The 26,357-nt window shown below is 48.1% G+C and overlaps 1 protein-coding gene across 1 annotated transcript in view; it reads right to left on the bottom strand.

Annotated features, from left to right (window-relative positions):
• The window catches only part of EXOC4 (exocyst complex component 4), a 457,325-nt gene that overhangs the window by 74,905 nt on the left and 356,063 nt on the right, over nt 1-26,357 (bottom strand). Inside the window, exons 12-13 of the mRNA XM_062020282.1 lie at nt 12,716-12,852; nt 3,692-3,847 (exon numbers count right to left, since the gene is read on the bottom strand). Coding sequence (XP_061876266.1) covers nt 3,692-3,847; nt 12,716-12,852 — 293 coding nt within the window. The remainder of the gene's footprint in view (nt 1-3,691; nt 3,848-12,715; nt 12,853-26,357) is intronic.

The raw sequence follows: 26,357 nt of genomic DNA, 5'->3' as shown, positions 1-26,357 counted from the left end.
TGGTAGTGCCTATGGGATAACAGATCTCTGAAGGGTGGGGTATAAAAACCCCTTAGAAATTGTAGCTGGAGAGAGTAGTGAGAATATGTGAGAGCAACATCTCTGCAGACACCAAGGTCAGTGGAGGAGGAAGGGGAGGAGGTGCTTAGGCACTGAAAGAAAGATCTCTCTGTGAGCTGTGGTGCAGCCCATGGTGAGGCAGCTGTGTCCCTGCAGCCATGGAGGGCCCAGGGCAGCACAGACCCCCCTCACATCTCAGGGAGGATCCCACATTGTAGGAGGGGGCTGCCCAAAGGGGACTGTGGCCCCATGGATTGCTCATGCTGGAGTAAGTTCCAGACCTGTGCAGATTGAAACCCACACTGGAGCATCTTTGCTGGCAGGAGCTGTGAGCCCAGGGAGGACTCACACTGGAGCTGTGTGCTCCTGAAGGACTGAAGCCATTGGAAGGGACCCACACTGGGGTGGTTTGTGAAGAGCTGCAGCCCATGGGAAGGGTCCATGTTGGAGAAGCTTGTGAAGGAGTCTCCTGTGGGAGGGACCCTACTCTGGAACAGGGGAAGAGTGGAAGGAGGAAGCAGTGGCACAGACAGTGTGTGATGAACTGACCACAATTCCCTGTCCCCTGTGCCTCTCACGGGGAGGAGACAGAGAACTGGGAGTAAAGCTGAGCCTGGGAAGAAGGGAGGGGTGGGGGGAAGGTGTTTTTAAGATCTGTGTTTATTTCCCATTATCCCACTCTGACTTGATTGGTAACAAACTCAATTCATTTCCTTAAGTGGTCTGTTTTGCCCATGAAGGTAACTGGGGAGTGATCTCCCCTTGTCCTTATCTCAACCCAGGAGTCTTTCCTCATATCTTCATTCCACTTGTTCAGTTGAGGGGTGACAGAGTGGCTTTGGTGGGCACACACTGCTTACCCAGCACCAATCCACTACAGATGCAGCAAAGCAGTTCAAACCTTGCTGTCAGCCTTTTATCTCCATAAAGAACATGCTCCCATGTTTCACTAAGCTTAAACCTTCCCTTCCAGGAAAGGACTCTTAGCCCCTTCCCTGCTGTGTGAGGAGCGGGGTCTGGGACCCAAGTGGAGATCTGTATATCGAGGTTTTAAATAGCTCCAACCATCAAAGTGATAATAAAATGAGCTCTCCCAGGCTCTCCCACCACAGCCATGACCCTAATAACCAAGCTACCCACAGAGCCCACTTCCCCTTGGTTCTGCTGAAGCCTTCAGGCAGAGGTGGCCCCATCAGAACGATTCCCAGCTCATCAGCAGCACCGAGAGGAAGAGAAAGAAGCGAGAGCAGCGAAGAAAATCGTGTTCCTTTGTATTGGGAGAAAGCCTGAAACCCACTCTGCTTAAATGAGAAAGAAGATGACAAAAAATTGGACAAGCAATTAATTTCATTGTGAAGCTTTCAGGAGAGATCTATTGAACCCTGCCCAGATTCCTGAGGAAGTTTATAAGCCACGTCTCTTCCCATCGATGGCTAAAACTGGCCTGGACCAATTATTAGCATTTAGATTAATGCTCCAGGAGCATTCACACATCACTCTGAGGAGCTGAGGCTTTAATGCATGATGCTCTGTGCAAACAGATCCTGAGAAAAAGATCTTTGTCCTAATGCTTAGGCTTACAAATAAAAAAGGACGTGGCACAGGAGCTTCTCCCAGGGAATTCAATGCAGATGACTTAATAGCTTTTCCATTCTAACACCTCTGACACAATTGCACAAAATACTCCAATTAATGCATAGTGAGAATGACAATACTGGAATAAAATGCATATTAGGATTGAAATGTTGGTACTGTTAGCATCAGGCTGAGCCTGGCCATCACATTTAGCCTGGCCAGGAACTTCTGCTCAGGCAGCAGCACCCAGTGTTGCATCCATGGGAGCTCTTATGTCCCACACTGATGGCTCAGAAATCATTAGTGAGAGGCAGAAGGGCATCCCAGCACCTTCCTGTGCCAAGAAACAAAGGGTGAAGTCAAAGATGGAAGCTAGGACTGAATGGATGGTTCTCAAACAGCTCAGGGACTGCACAACGACCTCAAGGGCTCTGCATCCTCACTCTTCCAGTGCCACTGGAAGGGAAAAGCAGTGGGGAAGAGGGAAAGCAGTGTTACTGAGGGGTTTTTGAAGCACTGGCAAAGCTGGTTATCCCCACTGCAGTATGAGCAAACATTTCTGTGACTAGACACATTTGATGCTCTTTGTCATCCCTCCCTCTAGACTGCATCATCTTCTATGTCACTGTGCTTCCATTCAGTGAATGAGTAAAATGACAATCTGGGCAAATTAGACTTGTAATTTTTGACAGCTTCACTTACTCCTACAGTTTTACAGCCAAATGCCAATCAAGGAAGTGATGAACAGTGATGGGAATGTGCAGACAAGCTCTTCAACTCACTGGAATGACAAAGAGAACCTGTTTCTTCAGGATGCATCAACAACTGAGAGACGAAGCCATTGACAGTGTGCAGGGAAAGGGAAGCTGACTGCTTCCATGCTTTCACTCGCCTGAAAAAGGTGGAAACAACCTGGTTTGGACACAATAAGTTGCCTCTGAAATAATCCCTTCTGGAGGTACCAGTATCTTCCATTTGAATCTCCTTACTTAGCTCCTGGGGTTGGGACAGAGGAGAAACATCACCAGGTCGTGGCTCCAATGGAGCACAGCTTTGGTGACAACACCAGTTTTGGAAGCATCTCTCTTCTGATGGAAGGCTGAGGGAGCTGGGGCTCTTGAGCTTGGAGAAGAGGAGCCTGAGGGGTGAATTATTTCACTCTGAGTGTGGCAGAGCACTAGAACAGGCTGCTCAGGGAGGGTGTGGAGGCTCCTTCCTTGGAGGGCTTCAAGAGCCACCTGGACACGTTCCTGTGTGACCTGATCTAGGTGGGAGCTGCTCCTGCAGGGAATTGGACTGGACGAGCTCTAGAGGTCTCTTCCAATCCCTAACATTCTATGATTCTATGACCTCAGTCATGTTCCAAACCCATCAAGGGTGGGTGTGAGGAGGCTGGAGCCAGGCTGTGCTCAGGGATGGCCAGTGACAGGACAAGGGGCAACGGGGACAAGCTGCAACAGAAGAGGTTCCAAAGCAACACAAGGCCAAAGTTGTTCCCTGCTGAGGTGAGGGAGCCCTGGCAGGGGCTGCCCAGATGGGCTGTGGAGTCTCCTTCTCTGGAGCCATCCCAACCCCAGCTGGATGAGTTCCTGTGTGCCCTGCTCTAGGTGGTGCTGCTCTGGCAGGGGGGTTGCACTGGATAAGCTTTTGAGCCCCCTTCCAATCCTTAACACTCTGTGTGATTATGTGAATTCCTGCCCAGTACAACCAGTTTGTCCCTCCATTAGGTTGCAGACTGCTGCTCTCTTTATTGCACCTGCCAAACAGGTAACTTCCTTAATGATTTTTCAAAGCCATCAACAAAACCAAATCCAGGAAGCACACAGCAAGTTCTCAGTTCAGCAAAACTGGTGCCTGGCTTTAAAATCAAGGCAGCAGAACAGCACATGGACTCAAGTTTCATCACTCTACTTGAGGAAAAACCACATCCCAACCTCTTCTCACACCTGGGGACACAACAGCTACTCAAACACTGTAATTATTTTGTTCCCAGCAGGTTTTACCCTTGTTGTCACTCTCCTTGAAATCCATTTTACAACTTCATAGCATATTTTACCTTATAAAGTCCTCCTCCTCCTCTCTCTTGGGTCTCAGTTGCTTGGGCTGAGCCATGTTGCTCCAGTTTGGCAGAGATTTCAGGAGCCTGCTAATGTCATCATCTTTAGACCAGGATGCACTGATCACCAGCTTTTCATCCGACTGCACGATGCTCCTACAGGGAAAGCAGCAACAATCACATTAGTGTGAAGCAAATTGGCCTTTCCACTCAATTCCACATGTTGATTAAAATCCCTATCACACACAAATGTGCATTAAGCATTAGGGAAGGAGTCCAAAGAGGAATGTGACAAAGCACAGCAGCACGAGTGCTGTTCATTCTCTTAAAGTCACTGCTCTCGATGTACTTTGATGGAGTCCTTCAAGGAAAAAAGGGCCCATATTCTCCCCACCCTTAAAATCATTCAACTTGCAATCATTTACACAACCAGAGGAGGTCATTCTGTGCTAGAGGAGTGAGCAGGTAGCTTCTCCACAGCTCATTTGTTCTCTGCAACCTCAATGGAGATCGCCAGCTGCTGCTGACTGTGTTGTGACTGCAACGTGGAAACCAGCCCAGGAAGACCTGGGTGGAAGCCACCAGCTCGTCACACACCAGCTGGCCCAGCTTGGGGGCCTGTTCTGATGCAACAAAAGGAAATGCAAGGTCCAGGATCTTCTTTCCAGTCACCTAAAACACCTAATAACAGAGATTTCAGCCAAATCAGAACCAAAGCTCACAGAGCACCCCAATTACGAAGACATCCCCAGTTTAATATTCTCCACACTGTAACTAATCCAAATTCCTCACTGGCAATTGCAGGAGATAACAGGGATACTCTGCTTGGAGGACTCCATTAGCTGCCTGGTTTCTGTGTCAGGATTCCTCATGAACAACCATCAGCATCAATGCCTGCAACTTGACAGGCACACTGTGACTGGAGAGAGCATCCTCTCCCATTCCCAGGGTGCTTAATAGACAGAAAGGTTCTGGCAGGTGTTTTCCACCTCTTGGAAAAGGCAAGTAGAGGTGCTGGTGTTTCCTTCTAGAGCCTATCACTGAATTCCTTCTCTGTGGGGCACCTGGAATGTCTTTCATAGAATCACACAATGGTGGGGGTGGGAAGGGACCTGCAGAGTTGCTCCAGTCCAACCCCCTGCAGAAGCAGCTCTCACCTAGATCAGGTCACACAGGAACGTGTCCAGGTGGGGCTTGAAGCCCTCCAAGGAAGGAGCCTCCACACCCTCCCTGGGCAGCCTGGGCCAGGGCTCCCTCACTCCAACACTGAAATACTTTTTTCTTATGTTTAAGTGGAACTTTTTGTGTTCCAGCTTCATCCCATTCATGTCTTTGTCTGGGAAGTCCTTGCATGGCGACCAGTTGGATTGTTTCATGAGCTCCAGAAGAAATATGTGTGACCAGTTCACACCACCCAAAGGAAAATCACAGTGGTGACCTCTCCAATGGGCAGTAAGACAGTACAGGGCTGCTGAGATGCTGAGGGGCTGCAAGATGTGTGTGAGGAGGAAAGGCTGCAGCCCTGGGGCTGTTGAGCCTGGGGAACAGAAGCCTGAGCTCAGGGGGATCTCAGCAACACAGGTATTCCAAAGGTGTCTGTCAAGTGGACATGGTGGCAGTCTTTTCTGTTGTCTCCAGTGCCAGGACAAGGGGCAATGGACATAAGCTGGAACACAAAAAGTTCCACTTAAACCTACGGAAAAGCTACTTTACTGTAAGGGTGAGGGAGCCCTGGCCCAGGCTCAGGAGGTTTCCAACCCCACCTGGACACATTCCTGTGTGACCTGACCTAGGTGGACCTGCTTTAACAGGGGGTTTGGACAGGTTGATCTTTAGAGGACCCTTCCAACCTCTGTCATTGTGTGGTCCTGTGAAACAGATGCTCAGAGCTGTCACTAGCATTCAGGTGGTGGTTTTGTGAAGGGTCATGAAGGATTCACAAGAAAGACCCTGCACATGCCTGAGGGGTTTGTGTGGGTTAACTGGTCTCGTGTTGGATTTCATGAAAGGTGTGTTTTGGTCAATAAATAGAAAGAAAAGTAACAACACTGTGTGTACCTTCATTTCATAAAGGATATCAGTGAAAGGAGCCCTGAGACAGAAGCCAATGCTGATCTGTCTTGTAACAGAACAGATTACTTCTTTTCCTACCAGCATGGAGCAAACCTATCAGTTCTTTCACCTACTACCAAGAAACCAACCTCTGCTCAGTAAGCACACACCAATTGTGGAAAGGAATATGTCACATAGAATCACACAATGGTGGGGGTTGGAAGGGACCTTTAGAGATCATCCAGCCCAACCCCCTGCAGAAGCAGCTCCCACCTAGATCAGGTCACACAGGAACGTGTCCAGGTGGGGCTTGAAGCCCTCCAAGGAAGGAGCCTCCACACCCTCCCTGGGCAGCCTGGGCCAGGGCTCCCTCACTCCAACACTGACACACTTTGTTCTTGTGTTTCAATGGAACTGTTTGTGTTCCAGCTTCATCCCATCACCCCTTGTCCTGTTGCTGGATACCATCAAAAAAAGTGCTGCCCCAAGCTCCTGACACCCACCAGTGAGATATTTGTCACTATTCATGAGCTCCCCCCTCAGTCTCCTCTTCTCCAGACTAAACAGCCCCAGGTCCCACAGCCTTTCCTCAGCAGGAAGATGCTCCAGTCCCCTGAGCATCTTGCTGGCCCTGCACTGGCCTCTCTCCAGCACTTCCCTGTCCCTCTGGAGCTGAGGAGCCCAGAACTGGCCACAGGACTCCAGATGAGGCCTCAGCAGGGCAGAGCAGAGGGGCAGCACAACCTCCCTTGACCTGCTGCCCACACTCTGCTTGCTGCCCCCAGGCTGCCATTGGCTTCTTGCCCACGAGGGCACGTTGCTGGCTCATGGTCAGTTTATTATCCACCAGCACTCCCAGGTGTGTCTGTGCAGAGCTGCTCTCCAGCAGGTCAATCCCCAGCCTGTGCTGCTGCAGGGGGTTGTTCCTTCCCAGCTGCAGGACTCTGCCCTTGTCCTTGTTGAACCTCAGCAGGTTCCTCTGTGCCCAACTCTCAAGTCAGTTGAGATCCCACTGACTGGCAGCACAAATGCACTCACAAACACATTTTCCCTCTCTTTACATTTCATGCTCAACCTGCCACAGGCAGAAGAATGAATTTGGTTTCCAGCTACAGAAGACCTCGGTGTCAAAGCTGCAATTTGTCCTTCTGCTGCTGTTAGGAACTTGGGGGAAAAAAAAGGTCTCTTTTTGTTTTTAACCCCTGTGAAAACTGAGGGAGTGGAAAAGAACCTGAATCTCTGACATCAAGATGGAAAAGCTGAATTTGATGGTATCTGGCTATTTCTCTGCCAAGGCTAAACAATTGTTCCATTGAATATATTAGCCAGTGTTTTGTCCTCTCCAGATTGAAACGACTAAAGCCATGGTCTCCTTCCCTTGGGAGTCTATTTCACAGTTGAACAAACCTAACTTGGATAAGAAATAAACCATAATCCTGATACTGTGCTGGTGTTTTATTTTACTCAATTTCATCTCATTACTCCCTGTTATTTCCCTTCACAGCAGCCTCAGCTCTCTCTGCTTTCACTATTTACTCTCTTCAATTATTTACAGCCTTATCGTAGCCCTTCAGATGTCTACCAAGGTGAGGCATCTTTGGGAGCCTTCTGATGGAGTTATACAGAGGACAGAGCTACTTCTCTGTTTTTACCATCCTTATTATTATCCTTATTATCTGCTGCCCTCAAAACTCCTTATTGCTTTTTGGAGGGGGTGTTGGGCTGCTGTAGCAAGCTGCAAACTGAGCTTGGTGTCCTTGGGGGTGGGCAGGACCCTGCAGAGCTGCTCCAGCCCAAGCCCCTGCTAAAGCAGGTTCTCCTTGCTCAGGGGGGCACAGGAAGGTGTCTTTGCTTTTTTAGGTCAATGTTTCCCAACAGCCTAACCCACATAACTCCTATTTTTCTCACCTTTTGGCAAGATGATTCTCACAGGCCCATGAGCCACTGAAGCCCTGAGCCAAATTCTCTCTTGACATCAATAGGGAGCTTCAACTTAATCGATGCTGGGATGCTGCCACCACTCTGTGTGTCCCTTGGAGTGATGTCCCTGTTCTTTCCCATGATTGTGTCACCTTCTAATTTTTATTGACAGGTTGGTTTAACTCCAAACACCCCCTCCTTAAGGATGATGTTAAATAGGATGGTGTATACCCTGATCTCTGTTAAGACACCCCAGCTTTTCCCATCAATGACAGACTCCTTTTTTCCCCCCATCTTTTCTTTCCAGCATCTCAGACAGCTTTCAACCTCCATAACTCCTATCAACATCAATCTAATCCGTGTCCTCGAGTGAATTATCACTAGGCAGGATGACATGTTTCAGTACAGCTCAAAACACTTCCCTTCAAACACCCTCCCTTCTCCAAAACTCCTCTGTAATTATTCCTGCTGCTGTAATAGGGTTACTTGCTACCACCAGTGCCATAATCAACTAATTAATTCACAGCTCAACGAGCCAAGGAAAGCGCCATCTGTTTGTACCCAGCTCCCAGGAGCTGGTAAGGAATAGGTGTAACACTTACACAGGTGATGGCTCATGAGTGAGGAGGCTTCACCCCTTCCCAGCTCAGTGAATTTCATCCAGAAAACATCTGCTGGTGGTAATGGTCCCAGATCTGCACCACTGTCACCCCTGAGGTGGGAGCAGAGTGATGGGGAATGTCCCCAGACACAGCTGGGGGATCGTGGCTTTTCATTAGCAAAACATCTGGGGCCCACAGGGGTTGATTGGACTCCACTGTCTTGTGCCAAATTATCTGGAAATGATGATTTTTTAACTTCCCAGGGCCAAGTTCCACGCTGAGCTCTGCTCATACTGCTAAAGGGTCTGCTCAGCATATGCCAGGTACCTAACAGCCTGAGGCAGACAGACTCCTGGCCAGAATGAGACAAGGAGATAACTTGAAAACCAAAAAGTTAATGCAAGAAGGGGAAGATGCCAGTAAAAAGCAGCAAACTGAAGTGGCAAAAGCATTTCCTAGGGACTCCAGAAATGTCACTGACTGCCAGCCCCACACCTTGGATGAATTCCTTTGCTCCCCACATCCTTATCAATAGAAAGAGGCTTAATGTTATTTTGCTTGGCTGGAAAGCAGGAACCATGATTTCTTCTCTCCATAACATCTGGAGTGATTTAGGCTCAGTTTTACCTCACTTAACTTTACAGATTCATCTGAGACAGTTGACCCAGGTCATCATAAACTGTCTTCACAGATGATGGTGAGAGCTGGGCACCTCCAGACAGTTTAGGCACATGGTCATGAAGGCAAATCACCCTTTGGAAATGTCCATTTCCACTACAGAGTCACTTGGGTGAATGGTGCCTTTACTCAGACTCTTCAGATAGGCTGAAAAATGCACAAGAAGATGGTTGTTCTTGGGAGGGAGGATGGATACTGGGAAGAAGGGAGTGGATACAGAGCATAGACCTTACAGTTGGACAACAGTTTAACATGACTGTGAGTACACATGAGGACATCTCTGCAGAAAGACATGGAAAGAGATTGGGTTTGGTGCTCAAAAGAGCAAAGCTTGTCTGAGAAGGGTGTTGGCAAGAGATTAAAAGGAAAGACTCATGTTAAAGGTAGCTACCTTGAGCTAATCAGGTTTTTCCCTGTCCCTGTGATTCCCTCTACAGCCTTGCAAGATGTCCCAAAGCCTCATAAAAGTGGTTCAACTCTATTGGCTTAGCTCATGAATAGAGTTGCTCTCACAGAAACTTGCTGAAGAAGGAGCCAGATGTGGGCTGGACAAGACTTAAGGAAAGCACTGCCAACACAGCAGGAGGCTTTGTGGCTCTACCTCCCATTTCTGTTTTCATTTTTAACCCCCAACCTCATAAATCAGTCAGAACACAAAACCCATGTCTGCAAACTGTGTCAAACCAAAACTGTACTTCTCACAAACGTGTCATTTGCAGCACACATCTCACCTACAGCAGATTGAACTGCTCCCCAAATCCACCATCAATTGAAACAACAATATCCATTCTGCTACTTATATCAAAGTCCAACACAAAGTCATAGAATCACAGAATGGTGGGATTGGAAGGGACCTTTAGAGCTCATCCAGTGCAACCCCCTGCAGAAGCAGCTCCCACCTAGATCAGGTCACACAGGAACGTGTCCAGGAGGGTCTTGAAGCCCTCCAAGGAAGGAGCCTCCACACCCTCCCTGGGCAGCCTGGGCCAGGGCTCCCTCACTCCAACACTGACACAGTTTGTTCTTGTGTTTCAATGGAACTGTTTGTGTTCCAGCTTCATCCCATCTCCCCTTGTGCTGTCACTGGATAGCACTGAAAAAAATGCTGCCCCAACCTCCTGACATTTAGGCATTTGTAACTATTAATGAGATTCCCCCCTCAGCCTTCACTTCTCCAGACTAAACAGCCCCAGGTCCTGCAGCCTTTCACAGAAACACAGAATCTGAAGGGCTGGAAGGGAGCTGGAGAGCTCATCCAGTGCAACCCCCTGCCAGAGCAGCACCACCTAGAGCAGGGCACACAGGGACTCATCCAGCTGGGGTTGGGATGGCTCCAGAGAAGGAGACTCCACAGCCCATCTGGGCAGCCCCTGCCAGGGCTCCCTCACCTCAACAGGGAACAACTTTGGCCTTGTGTTGCTTTGGAACCTCTTCTGTTGCAGCTTGTCCCCGTTGCCCCTTGTCCTGCCATTGGCCATCCCTGAGCACAGCCTGGCTCCATCCTCACACCCACCCTTGATGGGTTTGGAACATGACTGAGCTCACCCCTCAGGCTCCTCATAGCAAAGATGCTCCAGTCCCCTGCTCATCCACATTTCCCCCACATTTGCTCATATTCACCTTCAAGAAACACATGCAGGTGTGGACCAAACGAATGCCACATGCAAACCTTGCCCAAACCACCTCTCTGCCTCCCTACAATCTCCCTCCCTTGACGTCTCAGGCCCAGACTCTCCCTTACTCCAACAGCTCACCTCACTAATTCACAGCTCGATGGGACTTTAAGCACTTCTCAATGATCCTCCCCTTCCACCAACTTTACCAACATCAGGATTTAGCCACCTGAACCCCTCAGGGAAAGCCCTGGTCCAAGGGGAAAGGCTGTGTGGAGCCGTTTCGCCGCCAGATCCCTGCAGAGGGCATAAGGCTGCCACGCATGGAGATGCTCGCCCTGGGAAGGCTGAGGAGCTGCTCTATTCCTCTGCATCATTTGAAATGGATATAGATTGCTATTTCAGTCAGTCATTTGCTAGCAGCAAAACTAGAACGTTTCCTGTTTTGTTTTTTGGGTTGGTTTTTTTTTCCCCCCTCTCCTCCTGCTGTAATCAGGATCTTGCCAAATTAGGGCTGTCCTAATTACTCCTCAGCAGGTGCCAAATCCAGGAATGGTATCAGCAAAGGAAGGAAGGAAGGACCTTTAAGTTCAAGCCAAAGAAATTACATCTGTTGTCTGGCTGCAGTCAGTGAAGTTTCATATAAAATAGGAGCGTTTTGGACAACGGCACAGGAGCAGCTACCAATTTAAATCAGTGCTCAGACAAAGTTTAGCCCATATGTGTGCTCATTGCTATTGTTGGTGTTATTAATAATCATCATAATAAGCCCATATGCAGCCACTCACCAGAGGAAGCTTCTCCTGAATGAAATCAAGCAATAGGAAATAATTTCTTACTGCTCTTGGTCAGAAAACACAAGGGGCTTTTTCAGCTTCCCCTGCTACTGCCAGCCTCAATTAGCCATTAAAGAATATTATGTATAGCAGCTATTATTACAGCCCACAGTGCTCCAGCATCTTTAGTGTCTTTCAATGCAAGTATTTATCCTCATGGTGCAGGGCACACTCCTGGTTTCCCTCTCCAGAGAGGGACATTTTGCAGATGGGCAAGTGGGATGTACAGAGAATGAGTTACTTATCAATGATTACCCAGAAAAAAACTATGCTCAAGGAAGTACCCAAAGGACTGAAACCAAACAACCCATAACACTGTGCCCAGGGGGACTGTGCTGCACTTAGCTTCCACAGCATGGCTGGGGAAGCGGTTACAGATGGATCACCCCAGAATGCTAATGAACAAAGACAGGGCAAGGGGTGATGGGATGAAGCTGGAACACAAACAGTTCCATTGAAACACAAGAACAAACTGTGTCAGTGTTGGAGTGAGGGAGCCCTGGCCCAGGCTGCCCAGGGAGGGTGTGGAGGCTCCTTCCTTGGAGGGCTTCAAGCCCCACCTGGACACGTTCCTGTGTGACCTGATCTAGGTGAACCTGCTTCTGCAGAGGGGTTGCACTGAATGAGCTCTAAAGGTCCCTTCCAACCCTGCCATTCTGTGATTCTAAAACAGCCTGGGACAGATGTTTACAGAAGTTTACAGAATGGTTATGGGAAAGTTTCACAAAAGCCAGTGAGTTTGTATTTCTAGGGGGTGTTGTGGTTACTGATTTCTGCATTGCCATGAGATCTGAATATCCAAATCTCTAACTAAAATCTAGCTGAATCTCTTGGGAACACTCAAATGGAAGGTTCTGACCTGCTTTATGAGAAAGCAATAGCTATATCACAGAATCACAGCATGGTAGGGTTGGAAGGGACCTTTAGAGCTCATCCAGGAAGATGCTCCAGTCCCCTGAGCATCTTGGTGGCCCTGCACTGGCCTCTCTCCAGCACTTCCCTGTCCCTCTGGAGCTGAGGAGCCCAGAACTGGCCACAGGACTCCAGATGAGGCCTCAGCAGGGCAGAGCAGAGGGGCAGCACAACCTCCCTTGACCTGCTGCCCACACTCTGCTTGCTGCCCCCAGGCTGCCATTGGCTTCTTGCCCACGAGGGCACGTTGCTGGCTCGTGGTCAGTTTATTATCCACCAGCACTCCCAGGTGTGTCTCTGCTCATCCCAGGAGAGAGGAGGTCTGGAAGTGCCTCCTGCCTACTCATGGCAAACCAGCAAAAGCTCAAGAGCAGTATGTCAGCATACAGCAGCTTCCAAGCCTGCCTGTACCTGTAGGCAAGGGTGCAGGTGTCCTTGTACTCCTGGAGTTTCACACACACCATGTTGAGGAACTGATCTGAGTAGGCGCTCAAGTCGTGCATCAGGTTCATCAGGTCTTGAACAGTCTTCTCCACAATCACTGTGCTCTGGAAAAGAAAGGAAAGCTGGAGTGTGAATAGCAGCTTTGGTGGGTATCTTCATTTCAGCCCTCTCATGTTGTGCTGACTAGTGTCAGAGATGCAACTGGAGAGCTGATGCACCCCGAGTCCACGCAGAACAAATGAAGACAAAGAAGAGATGAAGAAGGGTGGCTCAGGGGTTTGAATAGCAGGTCTGAAAGGTTGGATTTCTGAGCCAGCTGATGAGGACCAGCCAAGTTCACCAAGTTTTTCCTTCACCAGGTGAAACCTCAAAATGCCAAAGGGTGATTTCTAGAGGAAGGAGGTACACACAGCTCCGCTGAGCCCTGCTTGGACTTGTAAACCCTGAGTGTTTCAGCCTAACTCACAGATTGCAGATTACCCTGAAGACCATGGATTTCACCCATCACTCCCATTCACAGAGCTGCAGAAGCTTTCTGCTCAATCCTTTTGTTACTCCAACCAGTACATTACACTCACAGGAACAGCACAGCAAATCTGCAAACCAAGAACACTTCTCCCTGTCCTACAGGTGAGGAAGTCTGGAAGATGCAGAAGGAAATATCATGTCTGAGACTTTAAACAGCTCTGTACAAATTGGGGATTTTGGAGGCACCCCAAGGTGACTTGGCACAGTTTGTGTTTATGGCATTGCCTGCTGTGTTTCATTTTGTTGCTACACACAAGACAGAAGGAAGGTCATCAAAGTCCCAGGTTGATGTCAATTGAATGAATACTTGGTTTGGTAGAGTGGTGAGCTTCCTGAGCTATGTACAAAGGCAGAGAAGGAGACAAGCATTTGGGAGCCCTGAACTCATATTACATAGGAGAGATCCCAGAGACCTTGAGAGAACTGCATCAAAGCTGAATTTAGCCCTTTCTTTGTGTTAATCAGAACATGAAGAGGAGTTAGTGACTCAGTTGTTTGCAGAGCAAATTCTCATCCAACCTCAAATCATCGTCTCTGCCACATCCCCACGAGCCCAACTTCCATCTCCCTATTGATTTCCAGATTAAAGGGCGGCAGCATCGCCCTGATCCATAATCCTGCTCCTCCAAGAGCAACCTCTGAGTGACAGGAATCGATTCTGCTCTCCCACCTGTCCCTGATTTGGTGCAAAAGCATCTGCAAACCTCATCCTCATTCGGAGCACACACGACTCCTTAGCATGTGGGGGTTTCAACAAAAGCTTAGTCACTGCCTGTGCTGTTCCTGGTATGTCCTTGGCTCACAACTGTACTTGGAGGAAAGAAACCCAAACTTCTCTTTGGTTGCTCCTGTATCTTATTAAGCTTGCTCTTAAGCAAATCAGAGGAATTAACTGATCTTTCATATTGTAATTAGCAACAATTTGGGATTATTTTGTCCAAAGATGTAGTCTGGTGGAGCTGTCTCTCAGATGCTCTTGTTTATTCTGCTTCTCCTGTTGCTACAAGTATCTGTGTTTCCATAAATATTCAATCCCACCTAGAGCTTGATGCACACAGAGGAGAACAAACAACCCTACAGGACCTGCAGCCTGGAGTCACCACAAGCAAACGAAGCAGATAACTGTGTGTGGAGGGGCTGTAGCAGCCAAGGATGCTGCTTTCACACCACTCGGCTCTGAAGTGTGAGCACAGCTCGTGAGCTGCAGGATTCAAACGTTGCCCAGGCTCTTTGGTGTGCCAGGTTGACCCCCAGAGAGAGGAAAAGCAGCATTTTAAGAACCTACCCAAAGCCTGTGAAAATGGGGGACTGATCTGGCACCTCTCCCTTGAGAATAAACTCAACATTGTGTATATTAGGCTGGCATATTCTGTGTGAAAATTAGTAACTTGGGGAAACTAGATCCATCAGATTCACTGGGACAGAGGTAAGGCATAATCACACATTTGGGCTGGTCAAGGAGCTGCTGTATTTCAACCTTCAAGCACTAATGACCACAATCAGTGCAAGGGGGTACAGCTGAGGTGCTTCACTTTGCACCCAGATGGTTTAAAGTTGCCTCCATGGGCAGTGTTTGTCTGTCAGCAAAGGAAAAGCTGACTCTCCAAGCTGCTGACTTGATCCACAAGAACAAGGGCTGATGGCTCCAAACTGACAGAGGGGAGATTCAGGTGAGACGTGAGGAAGAAGTTGTTCCCTGGGAGGGTGCTGAGGCTCTGGCACAGGCTGCCCAGAGAGGCTGTGGGTGTCCCAGCCCTGGCAGTGTCCAAGGGCAGGTTGGATGGGGCTGGGAGCAGCCTGGGCTGGTGGAAGATGTATTTCCAACACCCACGGCAGGGGTGTTGGAAATACATAAGCTTTAAGATCCCCTCTAACCCAAACCATCCTGAGGGCACAAATGGAAAATACAGAAGTTGAGTTACTGTGCACTTTCAATCCACTTTTGCTTCTCTTTGCAAGGATGATTGTACTTTTCCTTTCCCACTGGCATTTCCCTGGTGAGAGGTGGGTGGGATTTGCATCAGACCCAAGCTACCCACCGACATCTCCTGGCTTACAAGGGGAAGCATCTGCCCTTCCATCCACCCTTGTATGACACAGAACATGGTGACTTGCACGTGCAGCCATACAAAGAGGAATGAAACCTGCTCTCCATCCACCCCATTTCTATTTCTTTACAACGTTTGACCAAACAGCAGCTCCAAGATCCAAAGGCTGTACGTTAAAAAAAGAAGGCATTGCCGGCTCTTACGTAGTTTCTCCCACTTGCTTTCTCCTCTCTACAACATCAAAATCACAGCTAAGCCCCTGCCAACTTCTTCATTTTAGAAGGCCTTTTATTTAAAGGAAACACAAAGTTACTTGCTTGATTTTAAAGGATATAAAGGAAAGGGGGAAAGCTGATTACCATATGAAAGAAGTCGGTGCCAGACATGGGATGGCTATTCTTTTACCTCTTAACATTTTAACCTTCTCCAAAGGAATCATGCCACATCTGCATGTGTCTCTGGGGGCATGATATCTTAGGATGCATTAGGCCTCGTTCATACAGCTGGATTTGTCAGCTTGGCCAGCCCAGGATCTTCTGAAACTCCACACGAGAAAAGGCAGCACGTGTATTATCAGTTACAACCCAGTTGTCTCTAACCCATCTGGATTCATTAACAGCAAATGGATATGATCAAAGCATCATTTGATGGCAAGACACTTCAATGGAGCCTTTTTAAACAACAAAAAAAAACCCCAACCCCCATACTAACAAGGAACCTGATGCACAGAACAATGTTCATCTCCTCACATCTGAAAACGCTGCATGGTGCTGAGTCCCAGCATCACGCCGAGGGGATTCATTACTCCTCCAGCACCTCAGGGTGAAGGCTTTAAAAGAGTCCTAAGGCTACCAAAAGTGAAATGAAACTCCTTCTTATGACCTCCTGTCCATGAGGAGGATAAAACAAGAGCAGCACTACTTGTGATTAACACCGTGGTGGGTTTTATCTTGGATGTATCTGGCAAACCTTGATATAGACCCTGCTCTCAGTTGTGCTGAAGCTTCAGATAACACAGTGTAGCTCCAGGTTAGGTGTAATTTACACTCTGACCATCAGGCTTTCATCAGCCCAGAGTGATAGAGAACAAGTAGACCCAGAGGGTATTATCCCAGTAACACCTTTGGGATCACTGCCTTGTGCAGCCTCACCTTTGCAAATGTCTCAATTCCACTACAGCAAGAGGGCACTGGAAGTAAAATGATGCAGCTGGAGGTATGTTTATAAGGGGTCCTGTAAAATACAGTTTCAGCACAGTAAAGCTGATTCTCCAACGAGTCCCTGACATGAGGAAGTTCAAAACAACAGGTCAAGCCTGCACAAACCCTCAGGTTTCCCATCTGTCATTTTGTTTTCTCTGACTTGGTGAGGAGCACTGGGATTAGAGGAACAGTCACCACACAAAACATTGCCCTCTGTAGAAATCACAGCTTCTCCCATGCCTGTTCACTTGCTTTTTTTTCTTGAGGAGAAGAAGGCAAAGATGGGGATGTATCTGTGCAGGGACATCTTCACCACATGGTGGGCTCCTGATAACACAGCAGATGGAGGAAGAGACCTTGGCACTGGAAGGGTTGTTGATTATTAGTATGGTATTGCCCATCATTTAAAAGTCTCCTTGAGATGCCTTGGCAGAGGAAGGCAGCAGATGAGTGCAGGAGGCTGCCTTAAAGGAACAAAATAAATAAAGCCTAATCTAATTTTGATAGTTGCAGTTTAGCTGACACCCCACAGTTTTAGAAGCACCATATGGAGCACAGCTGTAACTAAAGACAGGACAGGAGAGATAAAAGGATTTCAAACCTTTTCAAACCTGATGTAACGTGCTAGGTAGGTGAGGGGAGAGCAGTGGTGGCATCTACCTTGACTTCAGCAAGGCCTTTAATACCATCTCCCATAACACCCTCATGGGAAAGCTCAGGCAGTGTGGGTTGGGTCAGTGGCTGGTGTGTGGATGGAAAGGGGTCTGAATGACAGAGCCCAGAGAGGGGATCAGTGGCACAGAAGGGAGCTGGAGGCCTGTGGGGAGTGGGGTTCCACAGGGATGGGTTCTGGGGTCAGGCTGATGCCACATCTCCATCAGGCAGCTGGGTGAGGGGATGGAGTGTCCCCTGAGCAAGTGCCCTGATGGCACCAAGCTGGGAGCAGGGGCTGGTTCAGCAGAGCCTGAGCTGCCATTCAGCCAGAGCTGGGCAGGCTGAGAGCTGGGCACAGAGGGAGCTGCTGAGGTTCCCCCAGGGCAAGGGCAGAGTCCTGCAGCTGGGGAGGAACAAGCCCATGAGCAGCACAGGCTGGGGGGGAGCTGCTGGAGAGCAGCTCTGACAGAGGGAGCTGGCAGTGCTGGGGGGCAGCAGCTCCCCATGAGCAGCAGCCTGGGCTGGGGGGTAAGAAGCCAATGGCATGCTGGGGGCATCCAGCAGAGTGTGGGCAGCAGGGGGAGGGAGGTTGTGCTGCCCCTTTCCTCAGCCTTAGGGAGGATCTCATTAACACTTACAAGTATTTAAAGAGTGTTTGTCAAGAGACTGTTGTCTCCAGTGCCAGGGGTAATGGACATGTAAGCTGGAACAAAAAAAATCTACTTAAAGGCTGCCCAGGGAGGGTGTGGAGGCTCCTTCTTGGGAGGTTTCCAGACCCACCTGGACACGTTCCTGTGCCCCCTGAGCAAAGGGAACCTGCTTTAGCAGGGGCTTGGGCTGGTTGAGCTCTAGGGGACCCTTCCAACCCCCACCATTCAGGGATTCTGTGAAACATTTTCAAGCTCAGGGCTGACCCATAGCTCTGGGTTTGGGACTGTTTCCAAACCACACCACTGGTTATGCCTCACACTGCCACCTGGACATGCAACATTTATTTGTGCATTTCCATACTGTATTTTAATTACAGCAGTTTGCCCCCTCCAAACATTAAATCTGCAGCATCTGCCTTTCCAAAGCATTATTCCTCCTCCTTTCCCAGCACTGAGAGTGTGTATTCAGCAGAGGGCTCCAATGACCCACTTTGGGGCATTACTCTTTGGGCAAGAGCTGCAAATATATAAATCATCATGTCAGAGGAGGAAGCCTTTGCCTGCTCCAGCAGAAATGCATCATCCATACAGATTTGTTCCACTAGATGCAGCCTCACCTGTCTGGGGTGCCATGTGCTGTGTCATCATCCATTATGATGACAAACTTCCCCATGAATTCCTCCCACGGTTCTTCCCGTGGTGGCTGCACTTGGAAACTGGGTGGTTGTGGTTTAGGAGATTGGTGGAGTGTCTTCTTCCCTATTGGTAAGGCTGGAATTGCTTTCTTGTAGTACCTGTGGCTGATTTCTCACTCAAAGATGAGCTGCAGAAATGAACTTGTGGAGGTTTCTTGATAGATTGGCATGGAAACCATGAAGCTGATGGGCCAGTGCTGAAACCTTGCTGTGGATCTGTCTGAAGATCAGCAAAGCATGGTGATCTCACAGCATCTGACTGTTGGGCTCAAGCTATAACTTGGGATACAGAGGCATGCTCTGACCCAAGTGCTCCAGCTCAGTGCACTGTGTGCACTGGGGAAGGTCCCTCTCTCTAACCAAAGCCCCAAGGAAACAGCATCTGGCAAAGATCCATTTCAGCTTCTTTTCCCATGTCAAAACTCCCTCATTCCCCTCTGGTTCCACTCTCCATATTGTAGCATTGGCCATTTAAATCTCTTTGGAGGCCACACCATGCTCAACATAAGTGTTCAATCAACAGAGACTTAGGCAAAAAGCTCCCAACAGCCCCAGAGCACCTGGGACATTTGATTTTTCCCCTGTTTTTCTGCTCAGCAGCTCCATTTCCCAGGCTGGAAGCTGCTTGGCCTGAAATGTGCCTGGAGGCTTCCCAGTGCTTCCCTTGGCACAGTGATGCCCATGGGAGTGCAAAGGGGACGGAAACTTCTGAAACCCAGCTCATCATCACTGCACTTGGGTACCACACCTTCCCTGTTGAGATGGGTGAGAACTGGCAGGGGCTGCCCAGATGGGCTGTGGAGTCTCCTTCTCTGGAGCCATCCCAACCCCAGCTGGATGAGTTCCTGTGTGCCCTGCTCTAGGTGGTGCTGCTCTGGCAGGGGGGTTGCACTGGATTAGCTTTCCAGGTCCCTTCCAACCCTAAAGATACTGTGATTCTATGTGAGATGGACATAAAACCCACAAATGCATTTACTCCCTTTGCCCAAATTCCAGCAGTTGAACAAATATCTCACGAGGCTGTTGAAATAACTATTCTCTCAACTCATTAGACGATATTACACCTTGGTGGAGCAGAGATAGAGATAGAAACAACTCAAAACTGAAACCCCAGGAGCTGAGGACCCAGTTTTCCCTGAATATCTCTGTAAAGTGGCTGCTTAAATGTACTTGGTGTCATAGCCAATACAAGCCTTGTGGCTAGGGGAGCAGCCCCAGCTCCATCATTGCCACGCAGAGCAAACCTGCACCCCTCTTTCAGCAATCAGCACTCTGGTTACCCTCCCTCAAAGAGAAAAAGAAAATCCAACCATAAACCAAGAAGAAGGGCTTTTTTTTTAGCTATCAGAGGAAAGATGATAAGCCTAAATGTTCTGCTTTACTGATTAGTGCTTATTTCACACCGAGTGATAAGGAGGCTTTTCAATTTGTCTTCTGTGGTACACCCAGGTTTACAAAGGGTTGGAGTTTTCAGTATGTGTCAGTTCAAAGATGTGTTTAAATGCACTAACTCTTTCTGTGGGCTCAGATTCTGGTAGCCCTGCTTTTCTCTTGCAGCATTCCCTTCAGTGAAATTCATCACTCCAGTTGTGCAGAAGCCCGTCGTTACTATGGTTATACCACATCCTGCTACAACTTTGCTTCCCAAATGCTTCCAACTCTGGGGGATTAAACAACAATAAAACCCTTGCTTCTTTCACTGCAGGTGATATGTTTCTTTTCATGGGCTTTATTCTGAGAGGTCCTGAGTGCCTTCATCCCCACTGATGTCACTGGGAGCCCACGAGACGCTGTGTTTCACTCTCGCCTTTCAATGTGGTGTTTATTCACCTGGCACTGTGTGATCCAGAAAACATTTGCTCCAGTGAACTAGAATATTGCTGAAGAGCAAAATGTACATTTTTATTTTAAAAACAGAGCCCATGTACCATCAAATCTGCTTATTACCTTTGACCATGCAGAAGAGTTGTTTTCTTCCTCTAAACACCACAGTCATTACTTAGGCTTCCACAGAGCCCGTGACTGGAACACAGGAGCCTCTGTTACACACAAAGTTAACATCAACTGTGGCCAACCCTGCTGAAGTCCAGTAAGTGTGCAATCAATCACAAGGATTCAAAGCACAGAAAGAAGAGTCTGCCATGAGTATTTTAATACTATGCTCTGCAATGATCTACAAATGGATAAGTGGTGCTCTTTGGGTCTGTCATTTGAGCAGAAGCCTGCACAGGTTAACAACACATGTGCCCTTTCTGTAATGAATCATAGAATCACAGAATGGTAGGGTTGGAAGGGACCTTTGGAGCTCATCCAGTGCAACCCCCCTGCAGAAGCAGCTCCCACCTAGATCAGGTCACACAGGAACGTGTCCAGGTGGGGCTTGAAGCCCTCCAAGGAAGGAGCCTCCACACCCTCCCTGGGCAGCCTGGGCCAGGGCTCCCTCCCCTCAGCACCAAAGGACTTGCTCCTCCTGGGCCAGGGGCACTGCCTGTGTGCCAGCCTGTGCCCCTCACCCCTTGGGCTGCCCCTGCCCACCACACACCAAACCCTGGCCCCAGCCTCCTGACACCCACCCTGCAGGGACTGAGCAGCACTGCTGAGATCCCCCTGAGCTCAGGCTTCTGTTGCCCAGGCTGAGCAGCCCCAGGGCTGCAGCCTTTCCTCCTCACACACATCTTGCAGCCCCTCAGCATCTCAGCAGCCCTGCACTGGCCTCTCTGCAGAAGTTCCCTAAAGAAGATTTCCCCAATTGCTCTTTACACAGTCCCTTCATACAGCATCACAGGTCAGAACTGGCCAACATCTACCTTCATGCTTTCTCACATCATGCAGGACATGGACTTAACATCTGGGTTGGAATCCAGCTCTTCTCTATTATCCTGAGTGACCACTCATGCTCACTCACATATGAGACTACACCTCAGTTGTCCCAACAGAAACCAATTTTATGACCACCAAGAGAGAACAACGTGAGCAGGTAACTACACACAAAAAGCTTTGTCCAAGGAGAAATGCTCCCCTCAACTGCCTGCTCTACACAGCCTAGATGAACCAAACCTGATGGTTATCATGACACTTCTCCTGTTCAGACAATTGCACAGAAAAGGGAAAAAAAAACCCTTTTCTTTTCGACCTCCTGAATGCCTATGACATTAGAACAATTTTCAAGCTCCTTATTCATTTCATTTAAGCCCTCTAGACCAGCCATAACAAGATCTAGCAGGTGGAGGTTGAAGCTGGATGAGAACAGAAGTGCCCCTGGTCCAGGAGGAGCAAGTGCTTTGGTGCTGAGGGGAGGGAGCCCTGGCCCAGGCTGCCCAGGGAGGGTGTGGAGGCTCCTTCTCAGGAGGTTTCCAATCCCAGCTGGACACGTTCCTGTGCCCCCTGAGCCAGGGGCAGCTGCTGGAGCAGGGGCTGGGGCTGCAGCAGCTCTGCAGGGCCCTACCAACAACTGCCATCCTGTGATTCTGTCCACTTAAAACCAAGTAGCCAAACAGAACCACTGTGGCATTCCAGAAACTGTACACAAATATCTAAAAGCAGTACCATTTTCTTCTATAGAATTAGCAATGCAAATCTGTCCCCCCAAAAGACAACATAGATCTTCAAATCCTCTGATTTTCCCACAAAACAGGAGGTCACACAGAATCACAGAATGGTGGGGGCTGGAAGGGACCTTCAGAGATCATCCAGTTCAGCCCAACTGCCAAAGCAGGTCCCACCTAGATCAGGTCACACAGGAACGTGTCCAGGTGGGGCTTGAAGCCCTCCAAGGAAGGAGCCTCCCCACCCTCCCTGGGCAGCCTGGGCCAGGGCTCCCTCACCTCAGCACTGAAGTAGCTTTTCCTTATGTTTAAATGGAAGTTTTTGTGTCCCAGCTTCTTTCCATCACCCCTTGTCCTGTCACTGGATACAACAGGAAAAAAAAGCGATGCTTCAACCTTCTGACACCCACCAGTGAGATATTTGTAAGTACTAATGAGATCCCCCTGCAGTCTCCTCTTCTCCAGACTAAACAGCCTCAGTTCTCAGCACACCAACTACCAGCCAGTGCCCAGGAGCTTGTTTGCATGCCAAAAAAGAGACTGGATTCAGTGAGTCCATCCTGCTGGAGATAGACCATCAGCAGAAGCCACCAAGCACCCCCTGCTGAGGTGCTTCTCACCTCTGAAAATGCCACCACAACCCACAGCCATGGGACTGGAGGAGGCATCTTTCCCCAGTTTTCAGACAAACATGCATCCCTGATAACAAGCAGGCTGCCAGCTCAGCATTGTTACAAGCTGGAAACAGCAAAGTTAACACTTGGATAAGGATTTTTGCCCATTTGTTGCCATTGCACATCCTCACATGTGGCACAGGAGGTGAGCAGGGAAGCAGAGCTTGCACACAGGGGAAAGTTTGTGATGGTCCAACCTTCCAGCTCTTAGATTCCTCTCCCTTCAGAGGCAATGGCACTTGAGACATTTAGATCTCCCCTGAATGATACAGTAGTAACTGCATAATAAGGAACACTGCTGCCTTGGCAGAGAGATGGACTGGATAACTTAATAGGTCTTTTGTATCTCTCACTTCTCTAATCCTGCTGAGTTCTGTAGCTATTATTAAAGGCATTTTTTAAGGTATTTTAATTTACTTCTCTAAATGGATTTCCATTCATTCACCCTCACCAAGTGAATGTTGTCAGGGACATTAGCAGCATGATAAAATGGCTGTAGCTTCATGCTGCTTTTAATGTGTTACACACACAAGAAAAGTCATTAGCTCTTACCCTTTAATATACCCTCTTTACTGCTGCATAACTGTTTATCACTCAAAAGTGCCAGGCCACTCTTCCTTTATTAATCAATACACATTTGTGCAATGAAACAAATAACATCCAGTTATTTCAAGCATGGTTTGGACTGCAGGAGCTGAAAAGCTCGTCCCTGACATTTTCAGCCCCCCAACTGAACATTCCCAGAAGTGGTTCTCCTTAGGGTTTTACACACTTCTCCCAATTACAGGTACACTCAAGGCAAGGTGATGTTTCATTTCTCATGTGCTGAGTGGCAGGTTTCTCTCTCCTTTGTAATATCTGCTCTAGAAGATCATCAGCAGCTGCAACGTGACACAAACTGAACGTGGGCCATCAAATTAATGATGCTCAGAAGCAGGTCATCAATTCTGGCAGCAGAGGGAACCTCATTTTGTTAATAAATGTTTTCATATGCTCAGCCCAGTTTGGAGAATGAAACCCATCTGTATTATTTTTATGAATACTCTATGTGCTCCAAGGTCTATTTTTTTTTGGTCTTGTCTCAAAGCCTCAGCATTTAAAGCATCCTTCCTTATTAAAAATGGCTTGCTGGAGAGAGGGAATACCCATGGCTCACATGGAGAAGGGTCCTGGAAAGGCACAATGACCACAAGGACAGCTGGCTGATGGAAAAACAAAAGCAAGCAGAAGAAAATAGTGGATGGAGAATGGCTTAGCAGGACTGAGCTCTTAAAAGGAGATGGTCTCGTGCCCCTGGATTTATGCTGTCTGTGTGGACTGCAATGCAAAGGCTGGAACAATGATCTAAATGCATCAAGAATTAATGAAATTGCAAAAGATGACTAGATATAAAATGGCCAAATAAATGCATGACTGACATAGAATCACAGAATGGTGGGGTTGGAAGGGACCTTTAGAGCTCATCCAGTGCAATCCCCCTGCAGAAGCAGCTCCCACCTAGATCAGGTCACACAGGAACGTGTCCAGGTGGGGCTTGAAGCCCTCCAAGGAAGGAGCCTCCACACCTTCTGGAGCTTGGGCCAGGGCTCCCTCACCTCAGCACCAAAGGAGTTTTTCCTTATGTTTAAATTGAATATTTTGTGTTCCAGCTTCATCCCATCACCCCTTAATGAAAAGGTTTAAACAGCTAACCCAGGCTGAGCTCTAGGGGCAAACCCAGGGTGAGCTTCTGGGATCAGAAAGAGGCCATTTCACTGAAATTACGAGACCATTGTCAGATTTTGGAACAAGTACTCAAAAGTCTCATTTGTAGGGCTAAATGACAGCGTAGAATGACAAGACTGATGTCACCAGTGGGTTTCTAGAAGGTAATACCCAAAATAGAGGGGATCCCAAAAGACACAGGCCATTCAAACCTCACCTTGGAGCACTACAATTCCTATTTCTGTCTCACTCTTCATTAATCCAACCATAATTAATATTATTAAGTGTGTTTTCCAAAGCAATCCTTGGGAATCATGAGGAGAGGGCACAAGCCCTCCAGCTAATTACATAGAATCATGGAATGGTAGGGGTTGGAAGGGACCTTTAGAGATCATCTAGTCCAACCCCCCCTGCAGAAGCAGGGTCACCATGCAATGGATTAAAATCCTACTGAGTCATCCAAAAGCATATTACAATTGTCAGTTACATTTATTGTAGTGTTTTCTGTGGCTTGACTTTCTAAACCAGCACAGATGAAAAGGCAGCTAAACCACAGGAATGGTGGATGTTTCCTTTTCCCAGAGGGAGCTGTCAAAAGAACCACAGCAGACCAACTCAGCCTTGTTAAAGCATCCTCAAAGAGTTAATAAAAAAGCCTTTTTTTCCCCCCCTTAAATAGTTTGGGGTTTATTTTCTAAATGTAGGAACTGGAGAGCAAAGAAATCTCAAACATTCCAAAATGCTTTTAAAGGTCATCTACCAGCAACTAACTTGAGATGGATTTCTGCAACTCAGCAGCTGTGTTTTTGCTATAAACCCTTACTACACTGGTTCTGCTGAGAACTTGTTGCCACATCTAATGCAGCCCTGGTGCACACAGGGCTGGACATTACCATTGACAGCTCTGATTGATGGGCCACATCAACAGCCACGAGCTCCCAGAGAACTGCCCTTGAGTTGGAGCTATTGCAAGGGCTAAGGTTGGTAATTTTAAAGGTGGGAAAATAAAATGACAAGGGGAATTTATAACCCAATGCACATACAAGAGGCCAGAGATGGATGGAGAGTGACAATCTGGCTTCACAGCAACTTCTGGTGTTTCTAATTTAGGTCCCTTCCAGTAGACTGGGCACAATCAAGACCTTTTCCACATCTCCAGTAGAACATACCCATGCTGGAATGCATGTTTGCAGGCAAAACTCATTTCTGCCTGTCTCAGTGGTTAGGAGAACAATAGGAAGGAGTGAATTCTTAGTCCTAGACCATCCAATGAGGAGAAGGACTTGAACTTGGATATCATACTGTACAGGCCAATACTGTAACCACTAGACTCTCCAAGAAATGTTGGACTACCCAAATCCAAAGGATTTCAACTAAATACATCACTGTTATGGAGAAATCACCATAAGAATCATCAAGAAAACACCTTCCAGCCATCTCCAGGCACGACCTTAGCAGAGCTGAAGTCTTCTCAGAACAGCTTCCCCTGTTCCTCCTCCCAGGTATGACTTAGTAAGCAAAAAACAAAGCCACTAGGAAACGAGAGGCAATGTACTCAAGGTAAAAGTTAACATACATCTATATCTACACACACAATTAGAATCCAAATACCCCAAGCTTTGTGAAATGTTAATGTTGGGAAACACTTGGCATTATGTAGAGCTTCCTAAGTTGGAAGCTGCAAAAAGATCAACTGTTTCTTCTCCTGTAAAAGAGGTCCCTTGCAAGCCCTACCACTCTGTGGTTCTGTGTAATGAAAAGCTCTAGAGTTTCATTTATTCTCTTTGTTTACTCCTCTGCATTTATTCTTGGGGCACGAGCAGGGTTTGGGCTGATCAGTTTAAGGGCAACTCAGGATGTGTTGTTACAAAGATGTAGTGTTAAGTGCTCTGCCCAAAAAGCAGAGAGA

The sequence above is a fragment of the Colius striatus genome, chromosome 1 (genome assembly GCF_028858725.1).
Source record: "Colius striatus isolate bColStr4 chromosome 1, bColStr4.1.hap1, whole genome shotgun sequence".
Lineage (NCBI taxonomy): Eukaryota > Metazoa > Chordata > Aves > Coliiformes > Coliidae > Colius > Colius striatus.
The sequence above is the reverse complement of the archived record's forward strand: the minus strand, read 5'-3'. Positions and strand labels throughout refer to the sequence as shown.